The sequence below is a fragment of the Urocitellus parryii genome, chromosome 15, assembly GCF_045843805.1.
Source record: "Urocitellus parryii isolate mUroPar1 chromosome 15, mUroPar1.hap1, whole genome shotgun sequence".
Lineage (NCBI taxonomy): Eukaryota > Metazoa > Chordata > Mammalia > Rodentia > Sciuridae > Urocitellus > Urocitellus parryii.
Window position 1 is genome coordinate 56,504,040 of NC_135545.1, and position 27,267 is coordinate 56,531,306.

The window sequence follows — 27,267 nt, forward strand, 5'->3', positions numbered from 1 at the left end:
GTTTTGTCTGCTGCGTGTCGCCTCGCCCCAGGCTCGGCTCGCCCGGCTTCGCTGCTCCTGCGCGGCCTCAGGCCTCGGTTTAGCAGCCTCTCCTGCAGCCCAGCGGAGAAGCCCCAAGCCAGACGCTGTGAGCAAAGCGGCACCAAAGCGGCGGCCCCGCCGGCTCGCAGGTCTTCGTCCCCACGCCAAGTGTCTGCTGCCTGCCAAAAAAGACCTGGGCGCCAGGCACAGGCTGTCGGTGATCCACATATCGACTGGCTGCCTCTTTCTTAGCCCTCTCTGTCCGTGGGAAGCCTTCTAGAAGAGGGGGGAAAGGTCTGGGCAGAAGGGTGCCTGGCCTCACCCGCCTGATTCTGGGGGTGGGGGCCTCTGCCGTCCACCACATACATCTACCACGTGCTTCTTGGAAGACCCTGAGGCCACACACCACTTCACAGTGCTCAGGAAGGGACTGCCAGTGTCCTGCCCTGCCCAGGCCTCTTCCAGAACTCCCGTGAATCTGCAGCCTGGTGGCCCTCACTGCTCTGGCTCCAGTGACTTGCCCCCAAGGTGTCAACTCTGCAGTGACTTACCTCCTGAACTGCTCACATGTTGGACTAGAAATACCAAGAGCACATCTGCAGGAACGGACCTGTTGCCTCCCTGGTGCTCTGGAGCTGAAAAGCGCACAGGCTACAGAAGCAGCCCTTCTCCTTCCACCTGGCACAGCCAGGGCTTCTGGGATGGACCTCTCTTCCCCACCACCCTCCCTCTGCTTGTGAGAAATGAAGATCAGAAACTGGAAGAAGGAAGGGCAGGGTCCTGGGAATCCGGAGCCTGCCTCATAAATCTCCAGGGTCCTCTTCTTCCCTCTGCCCCTCCACTGCTGGGGGCAGGTCACTGACAGCACTGGCAGAGACTCCTGCAGGGCCCCAGAGCCAGAAGGCAGCTTCCAGCTCCCTCCTGAGAAAGAGCCGGCTAGGCAGCCCCTGCCTCCTGCCCCCAATCCAAACAAGGCCAGGGGCTGTTGGGCAGGATGGGTTGGTGGAAATTCATTGTTAACCAAAACCTGAGTGAATGGTGACAGAGCACAGAGAAAAGACCCACTTTGGTAGGACCACTGTGGCCTCAGATCCTGCACCTGGCCCTCAGGAACCCTGTCCTGCATGGGCATCTGCAGCTGTCCACCCGTGCCATGGAGCAGACGTGGGTCCGTGGAAGTGAAGGTTCTATGCCTTCGGGGCAGCTTGCTGCTGATGGAGAGGGGGTGCTCGGGGCCGGTGCCTCAGTGCCAGGTGAGGGGACAGGCTGGCTGGAGCCACCAGGGCTGCCCTCTCTCCGGAATGCTTTCTTACCCCACATATTTGAAATGCTTTCCCAAACTTTGAGAAGCATTTGCTGCCCGCCTCTCTCTTGCGTGGCCTCAGCTCTCCAAGGCGTTTGCAATGTTTGCTTTTTGACAGAGGCATGCAAGGAAAGGAGGGGAATGTTTCAGGGGAGTTTGGAAGGTTGGCAGCCATGACCCTCTTCGGGGCTAGGCCCTGTGCCTGGGAAGACGCCACCCACCTCTGACTCCCACCAGGCCTCCCCTCCCCTCTCAACATCCCTGCTCTGCAGCCAAGGGAAGCAGAATTGTGTCTTGTGCAGAGTGAGTTTTGCGGATATCACTTTGTGTGCTGTGGTTTTTCCAAATGTCTGGCTTGCGGGGAGCTTCAGCCCGGGGCTGTGAGCATGTGAAGAGGTGGAATGGAGTGGGCAGGCTGAGAAGAGAACTGGCATCCTGGGGCTTCAAGGGAATGGCGCTGGGAAGCAGGCTTCCGCCTCCAGGCCTGAATGCAGCTTCCTCCCAGGAACCCCAGCCTCACACCCCAGGCTCTGAGATCATATGACCAGAGAGGCCCCTTGGCAGCGCCTGGTTCTGCCCTCTGCCTTCCCTCTCCTGGTGGCCCTCTGGCTTTTTCTCACCTAGCTTCATGTTATCTTCGTGGACTTCCCAGGGCGGCTTTCCTTCCTTCCTTCCTTCCTTCCTTCCTTCCTTCCTTCCTTCCTTCCTTCCTTCCTTCCTTCCCTGGGGTCCTTTCTTTCTTGGTAGTACGGGGGAAATGAGCCCAGGGCACTCTGTCATCGAGTTACATCCTCAGGGCCTTGCTCCATTACCCAGGCTGGTCTACAACTTGCAATCCTCCTGCTTCAGCCTCCCAGTTGCTGGGGTTACAGGTGGGCACCCCTGGGCCCAGGTCCCAGTGGAGTCTTCCTAAGGCCTAAGGCCAAATGTGGATACACCAAATCCGGTCCTTACAAACAGGCTGGCAGAGGGCTCATGTGACCAGGCCCCATCACCTGAAGCTCTCTGGGCCAGTTTCTCAACTGGGGAAAAACAGGATGGGGGGTGGTCAAATAGAATTGTTGTGAGGATTAAGGAACATAGAGTGCACTGTCAGTAAGGACCGACCTCCTTCAGCTCTGGGGTTTTCCTGGAGAACAGAACAGAAAAGACTCTGTGGTCTCAGTGGACCCTGCTACCTGCGGTGCTTGTGCAAGGTGGTGCACCTGCCTCTGCAGCTCACTCTGAGCCTTTCACTCCTGGGAACAAGGTGAGCTTGAGGGAGTGGTCATTCAGGATGCCCTGCCCTCTGCCTGGCTGAGCATCCTGTGGACCAGCTGGGTCGCCATTACCTTCCCCTCCTGGTCCCAGCCCATGGCCCCCACCACCACGAAGAGAAGGACAGAAGACCCTGTGCCCCAGCCTCAGAGGCCGTGGGGGTGAGGTGAGGAGAGGGTCTCCTGGGTTTCTCCAGGCACCCTCTCCTTTACGGAAGCCTCTCTTCTAGAGAGTCCTTCTCAGACCCTGATGGGGCCAGACCCCAGAGCAGCACCTCGGGGGACAATCACGTGGGTTCAGATCCCTGTTCTGTCGTTCACCAGCCCTGGAGTGCTGCACTCAGCCTCAGTTTTGTCATCTGCAAAATGGGTGAATCCTTCACACCCATCGTTCAGAGATGCTGAGAGGGTTCCGGAGGGAACTCCCACCGGCCCCGGGGGTCCAAACATGTGGCTGTTGTCATAAGATCGCTTTTCTATCTTTGGAACACTTCCCCATGAAGGACCCAAGGCAAGTCAACTTACTAGGTCTCGGTTTCCTTGTCTGCAAACTGGGAGTGACAAAAATGTCAGACCTCTAAGAGTTGTTGTGGGGGTGAAATGACTTCCTACAAGCAGCTGGGGTGACGCCAACAGCCGGGCGCGCTCCCCTGATCTCAGTGACTGACACTGTTGTTATCGCCTTTGCCTGCAATGTTTTTAGGTTGTCAGGAAGGTGCCCAGGCTGGGCCTTGTGTCTTTCCACCCACTCTTCTCCAGCAGCTGACTGTAGGGTGGAGTCTCACACATATCATTACCGTGAAGTATTTATAACTATATAGGTGATATACAGTGAACTGGCTTCACATTTAGAAGAGGGATGTGGATGTTTGAAGAGATGACGCAGATGACCCTAACTGGGATGTTTTACTGTGGGCTGAGCAAGGAAGGGTGTATGGGGGCAGTGGGAGGAGCCCCCAGCTCACCACTCTTTCTTTCCAAGGCTCTTTCCCTCCCCAGAGCCTGGGCTCCAACCAGCCTCCCTGAGGAGCTCACTTCCGCTCAGTCTGGGGACTGGGAATGGTGCGACTGCCCTCGATTTCTGCTAGCGAGTTGGAAGGTCAAGCCTTCCTGCAGCCTCCGGGCACGATGGCGGTCTCAGGGTTTCCACCAGGAAGGTGGCTCTCACCAACTGACTTGGTGATGACGTGCTTTGCAGGGATCTGAAGACTTAGGAATCTGTAAGGGCTCTCTAGGACACCCACTCCTCTGTCCCGCCCACTCCCGTCGCTGTCTCACAGACTAGCTGTCCGCCAACTGGCCTCAGCCGGGTCCTCCTCCAACGGAGCTTCCGCACGAGGGCGCATCCGCTCCTGGACGCTAGGGCCTTAGGTCTTGCAGTCCCCGGAAATGTGGAAATGTGGAAATGTGCCCGAGCGCCAAGTTCGTCCCCACAGCAGCCCCACCTGAGCTCAAGTTACAAACTCTTCACCTGGAAGCCCAGAATTTATGCCCGCGCTGGCCCTGGAGCCGGGCTGGGGCGACGCTGGAGTTCACAGCTGGAATCTGCGCAGACCTCTTCAAGCGCGCAGGGCTGGGCGTGCGAAGGCAACCGCGAGTAGAAGGGGGGTGTGTGATTCTTATTTATTTATTTGTTTGTTTGTTTATTTATTTCCTCCTTGTTACTATCAGTGCTCCGCCCACCGGCCCTGCGTATCTCCGCCCTCATTCGGCCTGTGCCCAAATTGGGAGGTGTTTATTAGTGCACGGATTCAAGCTGGGATTTGCCTTAGAGTTTGGAAGACGCGCCCAGACGGCACGCGTTTCCAGAGAATTGGGGATGTGCGTGCTGGACTTCGGGTGCAGGGGAGCTCTGGGAGGGGCTGCGAGGTGCAGAGGTGTGGGAGGGGGTTGCGTCGCGACACCGGTCTCTCGGTCTGGGTCTGTTCGAGCCGGCAGCGCAGAGGTGGAACTGGAGTTGGCTTCCAACCTGGGCTGACCGGATGGTGCTGATCTGGAGAGGCCCGGTGACCCCAGGCTTGCAAATGTGCTTACACTAAGGCTCTTTTCTCACCCCAGGATTGAAAGGGGGTGCACTGGCGATAAGGAGGGATCCTGAGAGGACTACGTCCGGCCTCCTCTTGTCTAGAGGACCACCCTCAGGACTTAGGCCTGCCGGCACGCTAGGCATGCGTTAGTTTAGGTGCAGGTCCCGACTGGGGGACGCCAGCCCAGACCCTGGGATCTGCACCTAAACTGGGTTTTTCTGATGCTGGCTGCGACTTTCTTTTGGTATTTCAAACTCTCCGCAGGATGCCGTCTATGTCCTCCACGGTATCCGGAAAGCCCCAACCACGTGGGTTACCTTCCAGGTTCCTCCTAATGGAGTGGGATGCGCTCCTGCTCTTCGTGCAAAAGCTACCTGAGCTCTGGCAACCAGTCCCCAGCTTGATGTGTCTTCGTGACAGCTGCCGCGACACACCTTCCTCCCACATTAGTGCGCAGTGCCACGCCCCCTCGGGTGGTGCGTGCGGGTGGCCGTTTCTACGTTTCTACGCCCACCTGCCGTCCCCACCCTCCCTTTTCTCTTTGGCACCGCTCGCCGGTTTACTCAATGAAACGCTAATTCAGTTATCCCCAGTGTTTTCTTTTTCCTTTAAAAGAACACTCAGCGGAGATCACAAACAGGACTTGGTCACGCTACATGCCCCCACCCCTACCCCAACTTGGAGTGGGCAAGAGAGGACTCCTTTGGAATTGGTATCATTCAGGATTTTTGATTCAAAGTGTGACGTGGCTAAATGTAAAATGAGACAGAAGAGGGGCTGCTTACACCCCAGGGTGGGAGGGGGGGTTGGGGGAGAGCAAGCAGGCTTCCCAAATGCTTAATGTAATCACGGGCCAGCTGCATGCACTTGTGAAGTTGTTATAACCCCCCTCCTTGTTATAAACAGGAAAGCACAGGATATAAAGCAAAAGACCCGCATCCACAAATACCAGCTCACCCGCCAGCTGCCAAGTGCCCCTTGATGGTGTTTCTTGATTGCAACCTTAGCCCCCCAGAAAGACTCTAGTGTTGCCCCCAACTCGGCAAACAGTGTTTTTGAAATCTTCTTCAACCAGAGCTATAGACCTGGTACCCTTGTGCCTTCTGCTCGCCTCTGCCTTCCTGCAAGGAGAGGTTGGCTCCTGGGGTCCACTCCTCTTTGGGGGCATTCAGCACCTGGAGAATGCCTGTCTCCCACAGAGTGTGCCCAGCATCTGTCTGGAAAGGGCTGCACCCCACTTCAGACACCAAACCTCTCACCGGGGATACTACCTCTAAAAAAGGTTTTGGTTAAGGGCCTCAGAAAGTACTTTTTAGGGCCTTGCTCTCTCCATCTCCTAATGGCCTGGAAGAAGAGAGACCTTTTGTGGGAGACTCAAGGTTATGGGGTGCCCCCAGGCCAACAGTAAAACCCACGCTGGTGCTCCCCCCCACCCTGCCTTCCTGGCCCTGCAGACCCGGCTTCGAGCCACCCGTCCACATCCTGCCTCACTGACTGTGTGTGCTTACAGCGTCAAGGGGTGGACGTGATATTTCAAACATCAGATCAGTGCGTTTATATATTGGGTGCCCGGAAATTTTTCCAAATAAACACAGCTTGATTCAACTTGGGTGGGCGGACTTATCAACAGACTAATTCTATAAACAAATGAAGGAATAGCCCCGAAACCGATTGGCTGGTATCAAAAAGACACGTGGAGAGAAAAGCTTGGAGTTTTTCAGCAATGAAATTTTAATTAATGTGGGTGGGCTGAGAACACAACGACTGTTTATCATAGACAATTTATTTTCCAGCGCTAAGTCAACATATAATAGCAAACTTACAACAATTATTTAACATTTTTAAAGCCATGAAGAAAGGACAGAGCGCCGAGCAGCCAGGGAGAGCGGCAGAGCGGAGGGCAGACTCGAGGCAGGCTCCCCAGGAGGGCCCTTGTGGCGCGCCGCGCAGTCCTTGAGCCTCCGGGGTCGCCTGCCTACCGGAGCGCAGCGCCGGCTCTGGCTCGCCATGAGTCACCTCTTCGGTCCCCGGCTGCCTGCTCTGGCCGCCTCGCCCATGCTCTATCTGTACGGCCCTGAGAGACCCGGGCTGCCTCTGGCCTTCGCCCCCGCGGCTGCTCTGGCCGCCTCCGGCCGAGCGGAGCCCCCACAGAAGCCACCGTACAGCTACATCGCGCTCATAGCCATGGCGATCCAGGACGCGCCCGAGCAGAGGGTCACACTCAACGGCATCTACCAGTTCATCATGGACCGCTTCCCCTTCTACCACGACAACCGGCAAGGCTGGCAGAACAGCATCCGCCACAACCTCTCGCTCAACGACTGCTTTGTCAAGGTGCCCCGCGAGAAAGGGCGGCCGGGCAAGGGCAGCTACTGGACGCTGGACCCTCGCTGCTTGGACATGTTCGAGAATGGCAACTACCGGCGCCGGAAGAGGAAGCCCAAACCCGGCGCCGGGGCCCCGGAGGCCAAGCGGGCTCGCGCGGAGCTGCAGGAGCGCGGCTCAGAGGCGCGGCCCCAGGCGGCCAGCGGGGCAGCGCGCCCCAGTCCCGGAATCCCCAGCCGTGAGGGAGCGCCCAAGCGCCCCTCGCCCCTCGGGGAAGGCTCCTCTCCGCAGGCGTCCCTCCACTGGCTGGGCCCTGGGTCGCCGGACCAGGACGCAGGCGATGCTGTCCAGGGCACCGTGGCGGTGGCGGTGGGCCAGCCAGCGCGCACGGGGGATGGCCCGGGGTCCCCTCCGCGGCCGGCCTCCCGCAGCTCTCCGAAGAGCTCCAAGTCCAATAGCTTCAGCATCGACAGCATCCTGGCGGAGAGGCAGGGCCAGACACCCGCTGGAGGGGGCGAGGTCCCCGGGGACGCCAAGCCAGGGCCGGCCGGCGGCCTGGGCGCCTCACTTCTGGCCGCCTCCTCCAGTCTCCGTCCACCTTTCAACGCCTCCCTGATGCTCGACCCGCACGTCCAGGGCGGCTTTTACCAGCTGGGGATCCCTTTCCTCTCCTATTTCCCCCTGCAGCTCCCCGACGCGGTGCTTCGCTTCCAGTAAAGCAAGCAGTGGCGCCTTCTTTCCTCTGCCCTGGCCGAGCCTCCTCTGAGCCGGTGGCCACGGTCCTTCCAGGAGAAGAGGCACATTCTTTTAAAAGGGATCTTTGCTTGTGTAGACAATAGGGTTCTGGTCAGCCTCTCCAACTTCTGTGCGTAGGTGAGCGCGTTTGCCCCCTCCTCAGGAGTGGATTTACCCAGCAAAGGGGACTGGCTTTGGAGATCTAAAAGAACCACCTTGTGGGGATTTGAACAGACCCTTTCCAGGAGAATTCCTTGACCTAATGACTTGATCCTCTGCTGCCACCATAGGCCCTGGGCTACTAGGCAGGAGAACCCTGCTGACCACCTGAACAGAGGACTAACAGTCACCGTGATCTTTGGATCTACATACTATGGTTGCAGGCTCCCATGTCTTGCATGGCCTGGGCTTTGACTTTGAGTCCCCTGTGTTGGGGGGGGGCAGTTCTCAGTTGGCTTTGTCCCAGAAGTCCAGTTTGGGACTCAGGGTGGCCCCTATTCCATGGGGTCATTTTGGAAATGTAGGCCTGGTTAGCATTTATGACCAAGGTTAAGGTGGATGCCAAGAAACCCCGGAAAGCAGTAACACTTGTATTTTAAATGGAGAATTCTTCTCTGAATTTCTTTCTAGGCAGTAAAAGAAACATGCTTTATTCTTTGCCTAAACACTTGACTCTTTCTACTCTCACAGTAACAGCTTCTCCTGAGGCGCATCCTGGGTAAGGTGGTGTTCCATTGCCTAGTGAGATGAGTCTACCTTTCCTGCTGGGTCTATAATTCAGAATAGCCGCTCTGCTTTTGCTTTTGTTTTTAAGGGATTGAAAGATTTTAAGTGACAGGGGGAGGGTGTGGAGGGTGGAGTATGCCTTAGACGACATCAGATTTTTTTTTTTTTTTAATTTCCATAGTTTTTCAAGATCTGGGTTTGGTTTTCGCTACATTTTCCAGAATCCTGAAATGAAGGACTAATTTAATCCAAAAAGCCAAATGAAGCAAACGTAAACTGATTGAGGGAGAGATGGGTTAATTTGGGAAGAGCAAGAAAACTTGCTATTGACTGAGGAAGGGTCCGGCCCAGGAAGATTGCAATAGAGCCTGGTGGAGCATTCTCTCAGACACTCCCAGCCTGGGACAGGGACACCCACTCCAAGCCCCTTCCTGCAGACCAGGAGGCTGACTTTGAATAAACACCTTGAGGAGGTGATTGGAAGTCTGTTGGGCAGCTGGGTCTGCCACAAAGATCTGGTAAGCTCCAGCCTCTAGGGGACCACTCTCAGACTCCCAGACTCCCACGCACCTCCACTTGGGCTGCCTTGTGTGTTCTGAAACTTGATTTCCTGAACGTCCAAGGAACTTGTGTCTTGTCTGGTGTAGGAAAGGTACAAAGAGCCATGAGTTCTTGGAAGTGGACTGAGAGAGGCCTTCAGAATAACTAAGATACTTCCCAGGACTTGTACAGAAATGGTTCTGAAGTCAAGAGGGCTTCCTGGTCCATAGGTTCGAAGGATGTTTGGGGCAGGCAGAGTGAGCCGAGAGCTCGTAGGTGCAGAGCCGGCCTTCTGGAGATCCCTTTGCACAGCCACCATGCAGACTGATCCGCAAGCATTTCCAGGGCAGGGTTCTACCCAGGCTGACGGGAAGACTGTAGTGAGCTCAGGAGTGTCCTTGATTTGCAGAGGCCCATTGGCGAGGGCTGGGCTCACTGTGCTGAACTTAAAATGTGGTGGGCTGTCATTGGATATTTTGTTATCCCACACTCTCAGCCTCTGTGAATAAAGTTGTTTTTACATTAACCTCTCAGTGCCTGGTTCAGTGGATTACTAGGGGGAAATAAACAAACAGTGTAATAGGAAAGAGGAGACTGGGATTACGGTCCAGAGCCATGCGGCAGCATGGGAGGCTCCGGCTCCTGAGAGGAACAGGCTGAGGGGGGACTGGGGGACCCAGTGCCCCAAGGAGTCTGGGGACACCAGAAAGGAAGTTGAGTACTTGAGCTGGGTTGGGTGTTTTTAATTTTTCTTTTTCTTTTGTTTGATATGCTGTCACGTTCTTCATTGGTGACCACTATTTTTCAAGAAACAAATAATCTAATACTACTATGTGAAAAAGGTTGTGTTTAGACTTAAAATTCAAAGAAGCATTGTATGAACATTATTTTTGAGGCACAGAGACATGCAAGAGTATGTGTGTACTTTGTGTATTTGTACATACAGGAAGGCGATTCTATTCAACCCTCCCTCTCCCCAGATTTAGAAATGCTAAGGAAAATGGATTTTGGAGTGATTTATGTAATTTTGTACATGTTTCTTCCTACTGAAGGAAAAGAGGGGATTTGGGCCTTATTGACCCAAACAGTTGCTCTAATGCCCATACTTATCATCGGCTCAAAATTATAGATGGGTGAGACCAAGAAATGGTCTGTACCTTTAATTAAAACAGAATCTTAGCTCCATTAAGGGAAAACCAGAAGCAAGTTTATGGTTCTGCTTTTATACAACCAGTTCAAGGTTTGCATCTCTGCTCTCCTCTGAATGAAGTGATCTTTGCTCCAAGCCCTATCTCTTTCTCTCTCACACACACAGATTAATACACTGATCATAACGGAGGATCTGAAGGCACTAATGGTAAGTGTGTATACATACATTTATATGTACACACATGCATGTTATGGTATTTACATATACATATGTATGCCTGTGTATGATATATGTATGCACACCTACATGTATATGTATATGTTAGAGATATGAACTCCCAGAAATACACCCTTTTTGCATGTAGATTGGATTTGTTGGGTCCTTTCACATTAGCCCAAACATTGATATTATTGAAAGATTTTATTTTTCTATATAATTTTCTACCATTTTGTTTTCCTATACAGTTCAAGCTAGGGACAGTTTATTTTATTTTATTTTTTTGCATTAGTTTTATTGTAATAAAACTAACAAAGACTTTATAAAGTAATCTTGGAAGATGAAGCCACTTTGAGAACTTGGCCTCTACGATTTTTACGAGGACAGAAAACTTTGCAGAGGTCTCCTGCTTTGTCTGGCTTTGGGAATTTGCCGGCTCTTGTAGGAGCCAGTGTTCTCCAGGCTCCCAGCACACTCTGGGAGAGTTCAGAACCCAGAAAGCCTGCTTAGACCTTTTCAGAAATACCATGTTCTCTGATATGCAGTCACAGTGTGTATCCCTGGGTGGGTTACAGAATTAGCCCAATGTGATTATTTTATAGCCCAGACCCAGAGCCTAGCTGCCAACAGGAGGCTGTTGCTCATGTCACAGAAGTAGGGGACAATCTCAGAAGCTAGCTGTACCTTCAAGTGAGAGAATCCAGCAAGTCAGGGTCTTGTGCCTTACCTCCTTCACGGTGGCTGGACTCTGGCTTCCATGAAGTAAAGCCTTTTTCACAAAGTAGAAAATGCCAACTACAACAAGCACAGTTTATCATCAAGAACAAAGAGCACGAGCTTGTTGGGAAAGTAAAATTCTTTTGCTTTTTAAAGTAATTTGAAAATATAACCTGAAGAGCCAAATGGAGAGTTCTCCACCTTGCTGGCCTTTATCCAGAGATCCTAAGGCCCAGTTCTCCTGGGTACACAGTGACCCGGAGAGGTCATAGACAGACAGTGCCTTGCCTGGCACGGATGAGGCCCTGGGTTCCATCCCCAGGAGAGAGAGAGAGAGAGAGAGAGAGAGAGAGAGAGAGAGAGAGAGAAATTGGTGAGGTCTTGGCTGAGTGGTGGTGGGGGTCTGTCCCTTCAAATGGCATCCAAACACTAACTGCCCTGGGGACATCAGACGTGGGGCTCATAGGCCAAATATGGATCAGAGGGTCTGAGCTCAGGGTCTGCACTGTGGGGATGCCTGGCCATCTGGGGTCCACAGGTAACTCAGGTGTCTCTGTTTACTCTGACAGAGGGGACTGAGGCATAAGGGCAGATGGTGGGGCAAAGATTTGGCTTCCACCACTTACCTATCAGGTGTGAGAAGGGAGGTCCTGGCAGAGAAGGGAAACTCACTAGGGCAATGAAGAGACCAAGGGTGGGGAAGGACAGGGACACAGGTACCAGCAAGGGGAAGTGCTCTGCCACACGCTCTCCCAGCACCTCGGCCTGCAGCAGGCCCACCTTCGGATCCAGAGCAGGAGGGAGCCCGGCGCAGTGCCCAGCCTCACCCTGATGCCTCTCATTGACTGACACCTGTCAGAGACCAGCGAGAGGGACCCCGGTAACACATGGTCACAGGGGTCAGCTGAGGGGTAGATGGGCTGAGAAGGGACCAGTGTGTGGGTGGGGAAGGGTGCTTCCTTAGGCTCATTGGTGGCCGCTGCCCAGATACCGAGGCGCAGCAGGCTGCCGGTGGCAGGCAGAGGGTGGGCTCTCCCACGGGTCGGCTTCCTGCCGGGGGCAGCTCCAGACCTGGTCTGTTCCTCTTAGGTGGGTGGGACCAGGGCCTGGACTTGACCTCATGGTCTTGCCCCCACCCTGCCGTCCCTGTCCTCAATCTCTGCAGGGGGGACACTGCCTTGGCTCAGGTCGTTGAGCATCTGAAGCAAGGCGTTCCTTGCTACTGGCCTTCTGGATTGACCGACGCTGCCTTCACCTTCTAGAACACGTGCCCACCCTTGGTGGGGGCCCTGTCTCCCTGATGTCCAGCTCTGTCTCTTCTGTGCAGCAAGAGATATTTTAACCCTCCTGGTGCCCCAGGCATCTGCCATGCTAGGCGCTGGCCACCCCCCACTGACCTCCTACCCCCACTCTTCCAGGTCTGGTGGACACACCACCCGAGACGGGGAGGCCCTATCATGGGCATCTTACTGGTTCCTTTCATTCAGTACTTGGTGTTTGGTGGGGTGGGGAGAGGCCAGTCACTGGGGCCTCTGCCTCATGGTGCTGTCCTGAGCAGACAATTAACAGACAGGCATCCACTGGTTTGACAGACCCACCACGTGGGCAGAATGGGAGGGACCTACCTCCTGCCTGGGTGGTGGTCAGAGTGGAACTGGTTGACATCTGGCACACAAGAAGCACTAACGGATGGTGGGTCTTAGCACTGTATACTGACAGAGGCCCCCAGTCTCTGTCTGGGACTCTGACTTCTGCAGCAAAACCCTGAACAGCCACTCCCCCGGTGTCCTGTGGCTCTCGGGCAGCAGCAGCTTCTGGACTCCTCTCCACTCCTGCGCCAGGGCTGCGGTCCACTTCACCTCTCACCGCACAGCTTCACCTCGGAGCTGATCTGACTGTTGGAATCCAGAGCCAAGAGAAAAGAAGCTGCCACTCATGATGGAGGGACAGCCGAGGACAGCAGACATGGCCGAGGGCCAGACAGACGCCAGGCTGCGGGACAGAACCCCCACCATGCTTCCGGGCTCAGCCCCGGGGCCCAGGCACTCAGGGGGCACTTCCCAGGGGTGGCTGTTGGGCCCCTGTGAGCTCAGGGCCCTTGAGTGGATGGGACTCTGTGCCTCTCCCCAGCACAGAGGCTGTTCCTGTGGGCCTTGGGAGCTTCTGTCCCCTCCTGGGAGAAAGGGACCAGAGGAGGAGCAATTTTCTCTTAAACCCTTGCATTTCCTGGCCCGCCTTATAAAGTGTAAAGAACATTTCTTTTAAATGCTGCAGCTAAATATAGCAGGGGCTTGGTCAGCTGGAACATTTTTAGAAAGCACATTACAAATCAGGAATGTTTTGGGGAAATAAATAAACTTTCCCACATTTTTGGCCTTGGAGTCTGCACTGCCGGCTCCAAATTGTGAGCACAAGGGGTGGGGGAGGCGAGGCACAGTGGGGTGGGCGCTGCGGGGCTCCCTGCTCTCTCCCAAGGGTTCCTGGAGGCATCCACCTGCGACACCCCCACTGGGCGTGGTCCTGTGCACCCCGCCTGCGAGATGATCTCTGTGCCACTCTCTATGTTCAGGTGACCTGTGGTGGGAACACACAGGGATGTTTTTGAAAACCTCTTAGGCAATCCTACTGATTCCCTAGCCGGAGTTGAGAGCCACCAAAGCAAGGCGTAGATGCACGAGTGGATTTCAGGAACAGAGAAAGGTGTTCTTACCACTTATTCTTTATTCCCTCTGTATACTTTACCTCTGGCCAGAGTGGCCCCTCGGCACTCTTTGTGACCTTGATGTTACCTTCCACTGAGACTCCTCCCAATGTAGAAGTTATTGTCTTCACTCAAGAAATCTAGCATTCAGAAAATCATTTAAAAGAGCAAAATTGTAATTCTATAATGACTTGGGATAGTCTTCCTCCAAGAGTATAGTTGGTATTTTCAATGTATTTTGGTATTTCCTTCACATATGTAAGCAATATAGTCTTTAAATGCAACCATCATCATTATCATCCCCACCAACACCACCACCTTTACCTTTACCATCACCGCCACCATCATCACCACCATCATCACCACCATCATCACCACCATCCGCACACCATCATCACCACCATCATTATCATTTCTGTCATGATTACCACCAAAAAGTATTTCTGCATTTCCTGTGCAATGCACTCACAGACTACCAGGGACAGAGAACTCTGTATGTCACAGTACTTTTATTTTAATTATTGGCAGACATGCAGTGGAGAGAAATGATCAAGAAATAGATTTATTTAATTTTTGATTTTGATATGATCACCAACTCACAACAAGGTGTAATAATATATAGGGAGGGAAAGAGACTTATTTTGCACAAGAACTTTCATGTCCATTTTCTCATTTAATTTTAACCACCCCAACAAGAGGCCGGTGGATGGATTCTCTCCTCTCTCCTCTCTCTCTCTCTCTCTCTCTCTCTCTCTCTCTGTCAGGTGTCTTGTCCTAGAGGCACGTGGCAGGTCCGTTTCAGAAGGAGTCCTGGAGTTGCAGATGCTGCACTCCTGGTCAAAACTGCAGGCTCACTAAAAATATCCTATAGGACCACCGCCATGCCATGTGGAAGGTGCCTGGGAAACATCAGTGAATTTCATGTTCAGGCCTGCGTCTCCATCCCCGAGTACCTCCTGTGCAAATATTCTAAAACCTGGAAAAATCCCCAATATGAAACCCTTCTGGACCTAAGCACTTCAGATGAGGGACCCTCGGCCTGTAAGACTGACACCTGGGAAACCCCGTCTCATCTCTCTGGACCTCTTGACGCCAGGGGAATGGGGATGATGGCAGGAGCTAGCTCTGTCACCTTCTCGCCTCCCTGGGACAGGTTCACAGACTCTGGGGCTCTCCTTCCCCTACTTTCTCTCTTCCTGGGGTGTGGAAGTTGAACTGGAGGTCTCCCACCCTCCAGGAGGTGACCTGCCTCAGTGACACCAGCAGCCCAGACTCTGGGACTTTCCAGCTAAGAGAGCTCCTATGCCTCTTGGTCAGGGTGTCTTCTTCTGTACCAGTGAGCCAAAAAAAGAGAGGGATTCAGCAAGTTTTCGTGGCCACATTAAAAAAGTAGATTCAGGTGGAATCAAGTGTAATAATATATTTGTTTTGACCTCAAATGGCCAAAACATGATCATTTCGTCTTGTAATTCAATATAATGAGTTAACATCACATACACACACACTATATATGTACTAAGCCTTTGGAATCCTGTATTTTGCACTAAAAGCACATGGTAATTTAGATGAGCCACGTTTCAGGTGCCCAGGAGGGATGCCCACAAAGCGGCCACCTGGATCGCACAGGCCCGGGCTCCCTGGGTGCCCCTCAGGCACCAGGGGCTCCCGGTTCTCTGGGGCCCTCGGCGCAAGTCAATCATGCAGTCGCTCACGGCCAGTTCCAGCCCCGTCTTGCCCGCTGCCCCAGAGGCTCCGTGAGAGCGCAGGTTCCACTTCTGCTGCTTCCCTTCCTTCCGAGGTGTCTGGCATGGTGTCCACCACGCAGTAGGCCCTCACAAATCCTCCATGCCTGGCTCTCCCGATGGAGCGAAATCCCGGCTGCTGATCACCATCTGCCTGGCGCACAGGGAAGGGGGCACCATCTCGGGAAGGGCCTTCCTCCCGCTGCTGTCTCCCTCTGCCTCCGGTGCCCTTCCCTGGGGAGCACTGCCCACCCCTTACTCGCTCGCTCTGGGAGGGGGATGCACAGTGGGGCTCACCCCTGAAGTAGGTGATACCCACCAGCTCTGGGATGGGGGCCGCGGCTGTCAGGAGCTGCCGTCAACTGGGTGGGCAGGTCTGGGCTCGCCACAGATGCAAGCCGCGGCCTCCAGCTGAGCTCCCTCAGTCAATGTTTTGGCTCTCTTTGCCCAAATCTGTCATTTCTCAAATGGTTCAGAATCGCGACCTCCTTGTTGGAGTGGTGAGAACCCCACCGCGGGCCAGGGGAGGAGGCGAAATCCCTCCGGGCACAGAATCACATTGTTAGGAGTGGAGGGGCTCCAGCTCCGCCCTGAGCTCATGAGAAAGACACTGACCAACGGCATTTCCCCCCCTGGGGCCCGGAGTCCAGGCCCTCCCCCAAGACTCAGAGAGGAGGACCGTGTGGACATCATTTTCACCCCACGGAGGAGACCTGGGTTCCCTTTGCCGCCTCCAGGACCTCCCCGGGGACAGGGAGAACTTTCAAGCTGCAGACGCTGGATTATAGGTTCTCCAGTGAGCTGTGCCCCTGCCTGGCCAGAAGGATGCTCCCTGGACACTTGGTGGTGTGCATGGGGAGGTGGGGGAGGGGGGCGGAGCAGGGAGGGGTGGCAGCTGGGGAGTGTGAGAAACAGGGCAACTCCTCCGAGCTCCTCCATAAAGAGCAAGTGGCTGCCTTTCCCAGCAACTGAAATTCTCCACGGGCCCCATAATTCATACCACAGAGCTGCGCTTGAAACCGGCCCAGAGGAGTTCACTGTGGACGACCACATGATTATGACGTGCGTGTGGCTGTGTGTGGCTGTGTGTGTGGCAAAGCCGGGCGGCAGATAGAGGCTTTCAGGGAGATTATGGGTCCCCATCACCGCCTCTCCAAGGACTGGAGACCGGCCTTCCCCTGGCTCCTGCGGCCACTCTTCCTCCAGCTTTACAACTACCCCGAGCTCCTGAGTCAGTGCCTCGGTGCTTCCCCAGCCCTTGTTTGCATTAGCAAAGCAATATGTAATAATAGTTGTTAAAATAATTGTATTTCTGTTTTTACATCTGTAAAGATTAAGTTAAACAGTATGAAGCCCATTAAACCATTTCATGACGTGCTGCCGTAAATTGCCCTCGGTTCCCACTGCTACTATTATTCCAGAGTCAACTTCAGAGATGGGGCAGCTGCCACGGAGGGTTATTTATAGCGGCTCATTCATCAATAAAAAACTTCAAAAGGAATCTGTTACTCTTCTACTGGGAAGCCAAAGAAAACTCACAGAAAGACAGACCCTGTTAAGAAACAAAGCGGAGGAGACCGCAAGACATTTAGCTAAGTAGAATCCCGATTTCTAACAAATACCGTGTCGCAGAGAGAGGTGCTGGCAACGTGAATCCATTTAAACAACTCGGTTCCCATTGGATCGTTAAAATAAGCTGTTAAACAGTTGTATTTACGTTGGCTTCAAAGGGCCTGGGCCCCCTCTTTGGGTTTTAAAAATGTAATAGATTTGTGATCTTGACGTAGCGAAGCCATGCTTTTCATCTTGATCAAGCCCAGGGGATGAACTCATCCCTTCCCTGGTACTTATGGCTCGGAACTGCAGTTTTCTTGGCTTATTGTGTGAAGCTGGGCTGGTAATGGAAAGAGAGTCCAGTGATAGGAAAACCTTATTGATCGCGTTAGCTATGGTCTTGGTACTACCCTTCAGAAGTGGGTACCATGGACTTCATTTTGCAGACAAAAAGACTGGGGTTGAGGGAGGTTTGGTTCTCATCCATCAGACAGGGCAGAAAACATGAGCCCTACGTGTGACCCCGTCTTTGTTGACTCCTTCCATATCAGATCTTGCTGAAAGCACGGCCAGACACAGCCACATGTACACTCATGGGCATAACAACGGCCAGCGCCAGGCACACCCCTGCAGCGTACCCAGAAGTGTGCGCTGGGAACGCGGCGACAGAGGAGGGTTTTCCTCGCCTTTCTGTGCCTCCCTCAGGACAGGTTGTGCTGCGCAGGGGGCTGGCCACCTGGGAGCCTACAGGGAGGGCTGAGACCTCTGTGTAGTGAGACAGTTCCTATTTCTGGAGGAAGAGGTTGGCGCATGACAGCATGGCGCCGGGCAGCCAGGGTTCCTGGGCAGTTAGTGCACATCGGGAGCCCTGCCAAGCCGGCTTCACGGCTCTTCTGTGACTTGTCTCCCAGCCCCGTGATGTAAGTGCCCACGTTGGGCTTGTTGCTCAAGGTCACCTGGCTGGATGGTTGGCAAAGCTGGGATTAGAACTCAGATCAGGACTCTGGACACTGCACCGGGACAGCACCCACCTCCCTGCGCCCAGCTAATAGAAACGGGAGGCTCTGGATTGGGTCAGCACTTGGCGCTGACTGTTCGGCTTCTTCACTGTGCTCAGTGCCCGTGCAGAGGCTGAGCTGGCCTGAGAGCCAGCCTGGCCCTATTTGCCCAAGGAGAGGCGCCTTCTGGGTGTGAGGTGGCCCTGGAGCCAGCCTATCGGGCTGGAATCTGGCTTCGCTACTGGTTCGCAAGTCATCTGGCCTCTTGGAGCCTCAGATTTCTCATCCCACAAATGGGACTAATAACGCTGAGGCGTGGCGAGGATTCAAGGGATGAGGTCATTTATCTGCAGTGATGGGCGCATCACAATCAGCACAAGTACCGCGTGGGCACTCGGAGCCTCACATGTACAGACTCATGCCAGCCCTCCAGCCACCCTCCAGATGGAAGCCACTGTTCCCTGAAGTTTACAGAGGAGCCACAGGGGCCCCAGAGAGGCTAGGTGGCTTGCCCAACATCACACAGCTCTAAGCAGTCACACGGGGAGGCAGACTCAGGCGGTTTGGTGCTGGGGTCTGTCATCTCCACTGTCCACGTCCACCTCCTCACCAAGTCTCAGTAACTGTGGGTGGACCGGGCACTACTGTCCCACGGCACTGACATGGCACGGCTGGGGACTGGCACTTCTCCTGAGGTGTGCAATGCAGATCTTCAGATGCAGCCTATGGGTGGCCTGGGAATCAGGAACCCTGAACCCCAGCACCCAGCACCCAGGCTGCTCGTCTTAATGGGTGCCCCTGTCAGGTCTACAAGCTCCAGCTCAACTTCTCACTTGAACTGAGACAGGAGTTGGCCTCGGGGACAGCCACCAGTTCTCCTGTGCTGCAGGACTCTGCCATCTCATCCCCAGGCCTGGCCTCAGGGTTCTAACCGGACATGGGTCTGCTCTGTTCAGAGCCTGGGATGGGGCCCAACCAGCACACAGAGCTCAGACCACGCTGCTTTCTTTTGGTGGCAGCCATTTGGTTGTTCTTCGATGGCTGTGGGGGGGTTTGGAGGACGTGCGTGGTACATGGGGGGACCAGAGTAATGTGGAAATGCTGCCAGGTGCCACATCCTTTTTGCAGTTACATACCCTGAGGGACAGGGGTGGTAGAAAGACCAGAACCACTTTGAGCGCCACTGGCCGGAGCTCTCAGCTGGTGGCTCTGGGCCATTTGAGCAGAGGCTTGGGCCTGCTGGATGGAGTGGCTTCTGCACTTGGTCAGTGGGACCCTTTCCGTCGCCCGGCTGATGGCACTGGGTGAAAACAGCTGCACTTGGAACACTGACCATCTCACACTGTTTTAAAAATGCGTGGGGTTTGATAAAACTGAGAGGATATTTGCCAAGCCCCTTTCCCCTTCATTTTTTAAACCCAGGCGGATTTTAAGGGGGAATTTAATCCATGTGTTTCTAATTCATTTGCTCTTAACTCATCAAAACCTTGTTTCAAAAAAGCTATTTGATGTCCACGGAGCTTTTGGAGCTGGGTTTTAAATCTTTTAAAGTCTTTGCTTCCCTGCTTTGAAATGAGAGGCTGCCTTTGCCAAGCATAAATGAGCTCCCAAGCCAAAAAGGTTCATGTGTGGTTCACAATTAGAGAGCTGTGAATTCTCAGTGGGCTGTGAAATGGGCAGACCCTCCTGCTCTGTGACCGTCAGGGGCCCTCCCGGGCTCCAGGACCCGGCCAGCGGCCTTTGTGTGCACACACGAGCTCGCTGGCTGGTGAGAGATGGGAGCCCGGGAACCCATTTATGTAGAGCCGGTTCCTTCTGCACAGAGAAGGGCAGCTGCAAGACACTGTTGGGACTGGTATCCCTAACCTTTAGGGGAATATTGTTTAGGAGGGACTTCTAATTTTATGATAAAAGTTAAAACACATACAAGGGTAGAGCGTGATCAACTCAAAACCAATCTGGATGGTTTTGAAATGCATTCTGGACCTCACCTAAAAAAGAAATTCCTGTACATTACACAATATTCTTTAGTGGCTAAATTTCCCCCATTTTTTCATAATTCTTTTTTTCTTTCTCCACAATTAACTTCTTTCAGTTAGAACCTAAACAAGGGTTCTATGTTGTATTGGTTCCTTTGATACATGGTTCCTCTCCTTCTTTGTCCTCTACTCTCTTTCTGGGTCTCCTCCTCCTTCTTCCCCTTTTTCCTTTTATAAAATGATATATTAATCAAAATCACACACATGTTAAATAGTATTTATATTTTGATTTCTAAAAATGTCTTTAAAAAGACAAATAAGATGAAAACTTGAGGCCACTATTAAGTCCAGGAAAAACAAAAGTTACACAAGAAAGGAAATAGAATGATAGAATGCAACTTGTCTCAGAATGAATTTTATTTTTATATTCATAAGAGGGAAAATGCTGCCAATTTTAAGAAAAATGACAATGTAATCCCCTTTCTAAGACAGGGTTTGGCACTTTTTCTGTAGAGGTCTGGATGGTAAATATTTTCAGCTTTGTGAATTGAAGTGTCTCTTTTCTAACTTTGTCATTATGTGCTACTTTCTAATAAGACCATTCACCAACCCAGAAGTAAGAATTAATGTAAGTTTTGTGTGACACAAAATATTTTCATCTGTTCCCCCATCACTCAAAAATGTAAAAACCATTCTTAGCTCACAGGCCAGGCTAGGTTTGGTCCCTGGGCCATATTTTGAAAAACAGCTGCTCTAAGGATAACAGAGTATCTCTGACAGTACTTGGAAACTCCAGTGTATTTGGATTGTCTTTGTGAGAATTTGTGAATGTGTGTGTGCTGTGTGTGTTTAACTATGAATTGAACACACTAAGCATATGTTGTACCACTGAGCCACATCTTGAGACTGTTTTAGAATCTGTGTGTGTGTGCATGTGTGTGTGTGCCTGCATGCGTGTTTTGCTATGAACTGAACATGCTAAGCATATGTTGTACTACTGAACCACATCTTGAGACCATGTTTTAGAGTCTGTATGTGTGTGTGCATGTGTGCATGGAGTGTGTGTGTGTGTGTGTGCGTGCGCAGGCTTACACACTGTGATCTCTGGATTCTACTTTGGAGTCTTCTTGGTTGTCAGTCATACTTTAAAGGGAGGCACACAGAGTCGAACCAGAAGATCCCGATCCGTGAGCCTGGGTGAGGTTGTGTATGGGTGGATTTCCCCACAGTGGCACAGGGTTTTGCGTACTTCCACAGGTCTTCCCTCTGGTTTTCCCTGTGACGGATCTCCTCTTCCCAGTTCTGTGTCCACCCACCTTCCAAGGTATCTGCTGCTTCCCATTGCCAAGTTCTTCCTCGGTTTTGCAGGACTATCGCCAACCCAGGGGGTGGGGCTTGAGGCCTGTAGCCCTCTTTGGACACTCAGTTTTGGGCGTCTTTTCCAGTGGCTTGTCAGCTTCACCTACTACAGCACCTTTGTGTCCTCTAGAGCCATGGAGATCATCTCTACTTATGGAAAAAGGACCTTGGGTTTGCTTTTCCTTCTTCTTCTTCTTCTTCTTTTTTTTTTTTTTTTTTTGCTTGTTGGGAAACATGATTTTCCAAAGCCAAAGGGCAAATATTTTATTCTGCTATCTCAAAAGTGAAGTCCTAACACGTTTATTTCAGAAACAATCTTTATGTTCTCTAATGAGGAGGGAGACCAGAACTCCTTGCCATAAATAAAGGGTGGCCCTGAAAATGACCACATTGCTGCACAGGCGTTTGTATGTTTGATTTGCAGGTGGCCGGGATGCCACACCGCATGTCTTTGAATCACCCTGTGGGAAACCTTGTCCCTTTTCTATTTGCTTCCACACCTACTGATTCCATCAAGGAGAGTCTCTGTTGGGTGTCGCCTTTGCGCTAACACCTGCCAATCTTCTCATTTAGCAGACAGCTCCAGGCCTGGAGCAGAGAGCCTGGGGCAGGTAAACGTGCAGCTAGAGGTTAATAACATTGCTTTGTTTTACTGTGTTTGCTTTTGGTTACGTTCTACTTATGGAGAGACCCTGTTTTCCAGGTACTACCGCGCTTTGAAGTTTGCTTTAAAACATTAAGGAAGTAAAAAGCGTGGGAGGACTTAGAGGGAAATATTAACGGAGCGGTGCCACGCAGTGGCCCCAAGGTGGCCGCCCCTCTGCAGAGGGAAGCTGCGGTCTGGGAGGCAGTCAGGGGCTGGGGTCCTCCCCTGGTCCTCGTCGTCTAACAGGGGCTTGATCGCCGGCCAGCCTCTTCGCCTCTCCCCACTCCCGGGCCTCACCCGCGCAGGGGAAGGGTCGCCCCGTCCCACCCCGCGGGCTGCGCGGCAGCGGAGCACCAGCGCCAAAGGCCTGGGAGACGCTAATTGCGGCGGTGACGCAACGGTCCCCGCCGTGCCGCCCGGCCTCCTTCCCTCCGCCCGGGCGCAGCCCTTGGCCCGTCCTGACTCCCGGACTCAGCGTCTTTCTGCGGCTGTGACAGGACTCAACGCGGGCAGCTGCGCAGCGACCGGAAAGAAAGCCGCGGAGCGCCGTCTGGGCGCGCGGAGGAACGCGGGAGGGCGGCTCAGGCTTCCTCCGCGGACAGGGGCCGCTCCGGGCGCCTCCCTCGGGCCACGTGATTGGCCGGGCTCGCGCACGTGCTCGCGGTGGGCCAATCGGAGCGCAGCTCGGGTTTTTTCTCACTGGGGCCGCGCGGCAAATCCCCATCCCTGGGAAAGGCTGGGCGCGCTGGGTGCGGCCGCGCAGGGAGGGTGGCGCAGCCCGGCGGGAAAGCCTTTCCGTCTCCCGGTCTCCCCAACGCCGACGGATTCTGTCAGGGAGAGTGTCTTTGGATGGTTTCTTTTCTCTCTTGCAAGGAAAAAGAATAGACCGTGTATGAGTGTGCATGCGTGTGGGTGCATGTGTGTGCATGTGTATGTGCGTGTGTGTATGCGTGTATGTGTGTGCGTGTGTGTATGTGCATGCATGTGTGTGTGCGTGAGTGTATGTGCATGCATGTGTGTGTATGTGCATGCATGTGTGTGTGCATGCATGTGTATGTATGTGCATGCACGTGTGTGCATGCATGTATGTTTGTGCGTGTGTGTGTGCATGCATGTGTGTGTGCATGCGTGCGTGTAAGTTGGCGAGCCAGCAAGAGGGAAGACACAATCTTGTCCCTGAGGCCCAAGTCAGCTCCTGGTATTTGATTAAAAAATTTGGTGAATTCTTAAGCCTTTTCGTGTTGGGTTTATGTCACCTTTAACCAAAAGAGTCACCATTAATCAAAAGACTAATTACACCTGTTTGAATCTCATTTTTAAACTCTTACTGAGCAGTTTGGTTCCCAGACCTGAGGATGACAAACAGATTTTGGACAGCTCCAATGGCTTCGCGGTGGCCGTGCACTCTATTTCTGGGGTTTGAATCTTAAGTTTCTCAGCACTGTGAGTGACAGCTGGCTTCCCGTGGTGGTGTCCAGTCAGCGCCTTGCAGTTTCACGACCTCGCTGGGGGCTTTCACTTGTGTTACCATTTCTTACATCCTCACTTGGAAATGGTCCATTGGTTGATTGGTTAATTTGGCCCAGCGACTTTGCTGAGTGAGTACTGCGAGTGCGGCACCTGGGGGCATGATACAGGTGTAAGGCTGTGCCCGAGTAGCCAACGTCCAGGACCTGGTATCCACTTGAGAAAGACACTGAGCACCAAGTGAGGTTAAGGAGATTGTCCAGGAAGGCCAGGGCTTTCAGATGCACCCAGGGGTAGCCTCATGGCTCTTGGCTTTCTTGGGCTCTTCCGGCCTCAGGCCCCTGGCCACGTAAGTGTTTGAAAGCACCCGTTATCGGATGCATCTCTCCATGATCTGCGTTTTTCCCATGGAGTTGTGCTGCTGGGGGGCAGGTCCCTGAGCCTCTCTGGCTCCTGACTGTGAAGTGGATGCACACAGAGGGCTCAGACTTGCAGCCAGTGTGTGCAGGGACCACCAGGTTTGGCTGCTTTCTTTGGCTCAATTTTTACACATCGTATCCAGGGAGTTAGGTCTGGGAGCAATTGAAGCAGCATGGTACCTATTGCCCCACACCTGGCCAAACCAGTCATTTTTGTCTTCCTGGCCCTTGTAGACTGTTGAGTTTGCAGCCCCTGGGTCACTGAGTGGTCCCTTGTGACAAACACTAGATCGTGACGTGAACTATTCAGTCACCCCATAAGTGCCCCTCCCAGTGAGTTGCCTGCCCTACCTAGATGTCACCGTTCTCTTTTGACCTCTGTCCCCATAGACGAGTTTTCTCTATTCCTGGCTGTCCAGCCAGTGGCCTCCAGCGTGTGCTCTTTCATACCTGGAGTCTCTCCCCAGCGTTCTGATAGGCTCCTCTGTGTGCCAGCAATGCTTTGCCCTTTTCACGGCTCTGTAGTATTCCCCTATGTGAACACACCACACTTCCTGTGCCCCTTCCATTGTGCCAGGGTTGCCCCCAGTTCTGAGTATGGTGAGTGAAGCTGCCAGGGCATCTTGCGCATGCCTCTGGGAGAAGGCACCCCTCATGGGGTGGGTGTGTGCATTTTTAGCCTTGGCGGGACCTGCCCGATGGCACACTGGAGGCAGAGCGCCCACCCTCATCTCTTACCCCTCCGGGTGGCCGCAGTGCACACGCCACCTCCTCCTCTCTCAGCCACAGGCAAGTGCTGCACGTGGTGGTGTCCAGACAGTGCCCTGGTGCTGGGAGTGAACACTGCACAAATATCATCTGGCAGTCCCCCGGCAGCTCCTCACCCTCACGGTGACGTCCGCGGGCTGCTTGCGACAGACGTCACCTCCTCTAGTCTTGCAGAGTCCCTGAGGCTGGCTTTGCTGTGCCCACTTCATGGATGAAGAAGTTGGGGCTTGGCACTGCAGTCCCCTGCCCACGTGTTTGCAGGCGGCAGGGCTGGTGCACAGGTCTGCCTGAGGCCCGTGTGTGCTGCCTCCCAGCCCCTGCAGTGCCCGGGCCCATCCAGCAGCCCACTTCCCAGATAGCGCCCCTTGGCCCGTGGGCCCTGGTGTGGCTTCAGGAACAAGAGCATTTCTAGACAATTTGGCTTCCCTGGGATGTCTCCAGGGGCTGTGTCTGTTTATAAGTGGCCTCTGAGCCTTTTCCTCTACTGGCCTCTATTGACAAATAAATGGCTGACTCACCAGGGTAAAAATACGCTCCTGGGCCTCCGCCATGCAGAATCACCAAGAGTCTGTTGTGTCTACGGGGATGGTGCAGCCGCTGCCTGGGGCCAGGCGGCTGACCCGGCTGTAGGACAGATTCAGAGCCATGTCCTCCTCTTGACTCTGCAGAGCTGCTGCCTGTCGCTGCATGACTTAGGTTTGGTGACAAGGCTGACAAAGCCTGGGACGGCTCCCCTCTGGCATTTTGGCAAGCAGAGCACTGGGTTTGGAGGCTGGAGATCAGAGGATGCAGAGCTCTATCATTTCCCAGCTTTGGACCCTGGACAGCCACCTGGCTGGAGGCCTCCTTCCCCTCCGGAGGGTGTGGGGAGTGAAGGGTGAAGAACAGGCTGCCGGAGGGGACGTTCTGAGGGAAGTGTGGGCCTGAGAGGAAAGCCTTGTAAGAACTGGGGATGTGACTGCTCGGGGACATTGAGTACCTGGCCCAGGCGCTGCGGCCTCTCCAGCCTGGGCTCTCAGCAGACATTGCTAATCGAACACAGTGCTTCTCCTGCTGGAAGGAGAGATGGAGTCCAGTGCTTCCCTGTCCCCGGCAGCCACCAGGGCGGGTGGGAGCCGGCAGGGGAGTTGGAGCTGTCTGCAGCTCCTGCTGCGGCTCAGCGTCCAGCCCCGCTCGGCCGGGCATTCCTGGGATGGTTTAAACAGGACGTCAAGCCTGAAGCTAAATGCATTTGAGTTAAAAATACAGAAAGTTATTTCCTTCCACTCCTCATTCAGGACTCTGGCTCCTCGGTGGGAAACCTCCGTGATGGTCCCTGTCGCCCCTACACACCCGCCCCATCTTCACCGAGGCAGCCTCTGTGCGGAGCGCCAGGTGACCCGCGTGTCCTTGGTCGTGGCTCTGCCCACTCAGTTCTTGAGTTAGCTGCTCTCTGCGGGTTCCCAGACCTGCGTTTCCATTCACACCAGAGACACCAAGTTTCCTCAAAGATTTGTTAGAAGCGAGTAAGTCCCCTCAGAGGAGAATATTGGTGACTGACTGAGCCTCAGGTGGCAGTGACCAGGCCAAAATGCATGAAGACATTCCCAAGGCTCTGCACCAGCTGACACTGATGCCCGGGCCTTCCCTCCTGCTGCCGGGCACCTGCCAGGCTGCTTCCTGCTTCCCGGGACCTGACAACTTGGCATCTCAGGCAAGTGGAATGGCAGAGTGTCTTTGTGTGATGGCGCCTTTCACTTAGCGCAGTGCCCTCAAGGTTCTCCTGGCCGTAGTGGGTGCAGGGATCCTCTTCTTTTAACAGCTGGTTGACCTTCTGAGGCCCTGGGTGGGCCCATTCCTCCTCCGTTGGTGGTCCGTGACACTTAGGTTGCACCTTTCCCTTGGGTGTTGTGATCAGTGCTTCTACAGACTCAGTGTGCAAACATCTGCTGGAGTCCCTGCTTTGAGTTCCTCGGTGACGTCCTCAGAAGCCTGCTAGATCCTTGGCTGGTGCTCAGGCCCTAAGCCCCAGGGATAGATCCCTGATGACGGAATCCAGGGGCGAGACATTGCCCTGCGACAGCAGATGTTGCAGGGAGAAAGCGTTTCTCAACAGCCCTTCAGTCACCAGATACCTGTCCGAGCGAGCCCAGCTTCCCTGGGAGCAGAGCCTGAGGGAAGAGCCCGGGGACTCTTTCAGAGGTGGTCCTGGGAGGTCTCTGTAGGGGAGGAAGGACGGAGACAAAGGCTCCATGGATGAGGGCGATGAGGGCGTGGCTGCAGGGGCACCTGGCTTTCTGGTGTGGGCGAGGGCTGAGCCTCAGCAGGTGGGGACATCCTCGGGCGGTCTGGGGCTTGTGTGGAGGCTGTTGTTATGGACAGGCATGGTGGGGCACATGGGATGGTCAGGGCACTGGCAGCCTCTGCCTCAGCAGAGGTGGTCACAAAACCCGATGCAGGGTTGAGACGGAGCTATGTTCCTTTGAAGCCCAGCTGAGGTCAGGGCCTGCTGCTCCCAGCTCTCTCTCCCCGGATCCCAGGACTCACCCTGGGATCCAGGGTTAGCCGCAGAAGGTGCCCGGAAAACTGCAGACACCATTCACTTGGGACCTGTGCCCTGGCTTCAGCCTTCTGCACAC

General features: G+C 53.9%; 1 protein-coding gene across 1 annotated transcript; it reads left to right on the forward strand.

The window, feature by feature from the left end:
* Positions 1–6,614: 6,614 nt before the first annotated feature.
* Positions 6,615–7,649, forward strand: Foxl1 (forkhead box L1). The gene has a single exon (XM_026401932.2). The coding sequence runs from the start codon at positions 6,615–6,617 to the stop codon at positions 7,647–7,649; it is 1,035 nt and encodes a 344-aa protein (XP_026257717.2).
* The last annotated feature ends 19,618 nt before the right edge of the window (positions 7,650–27,267 follow it).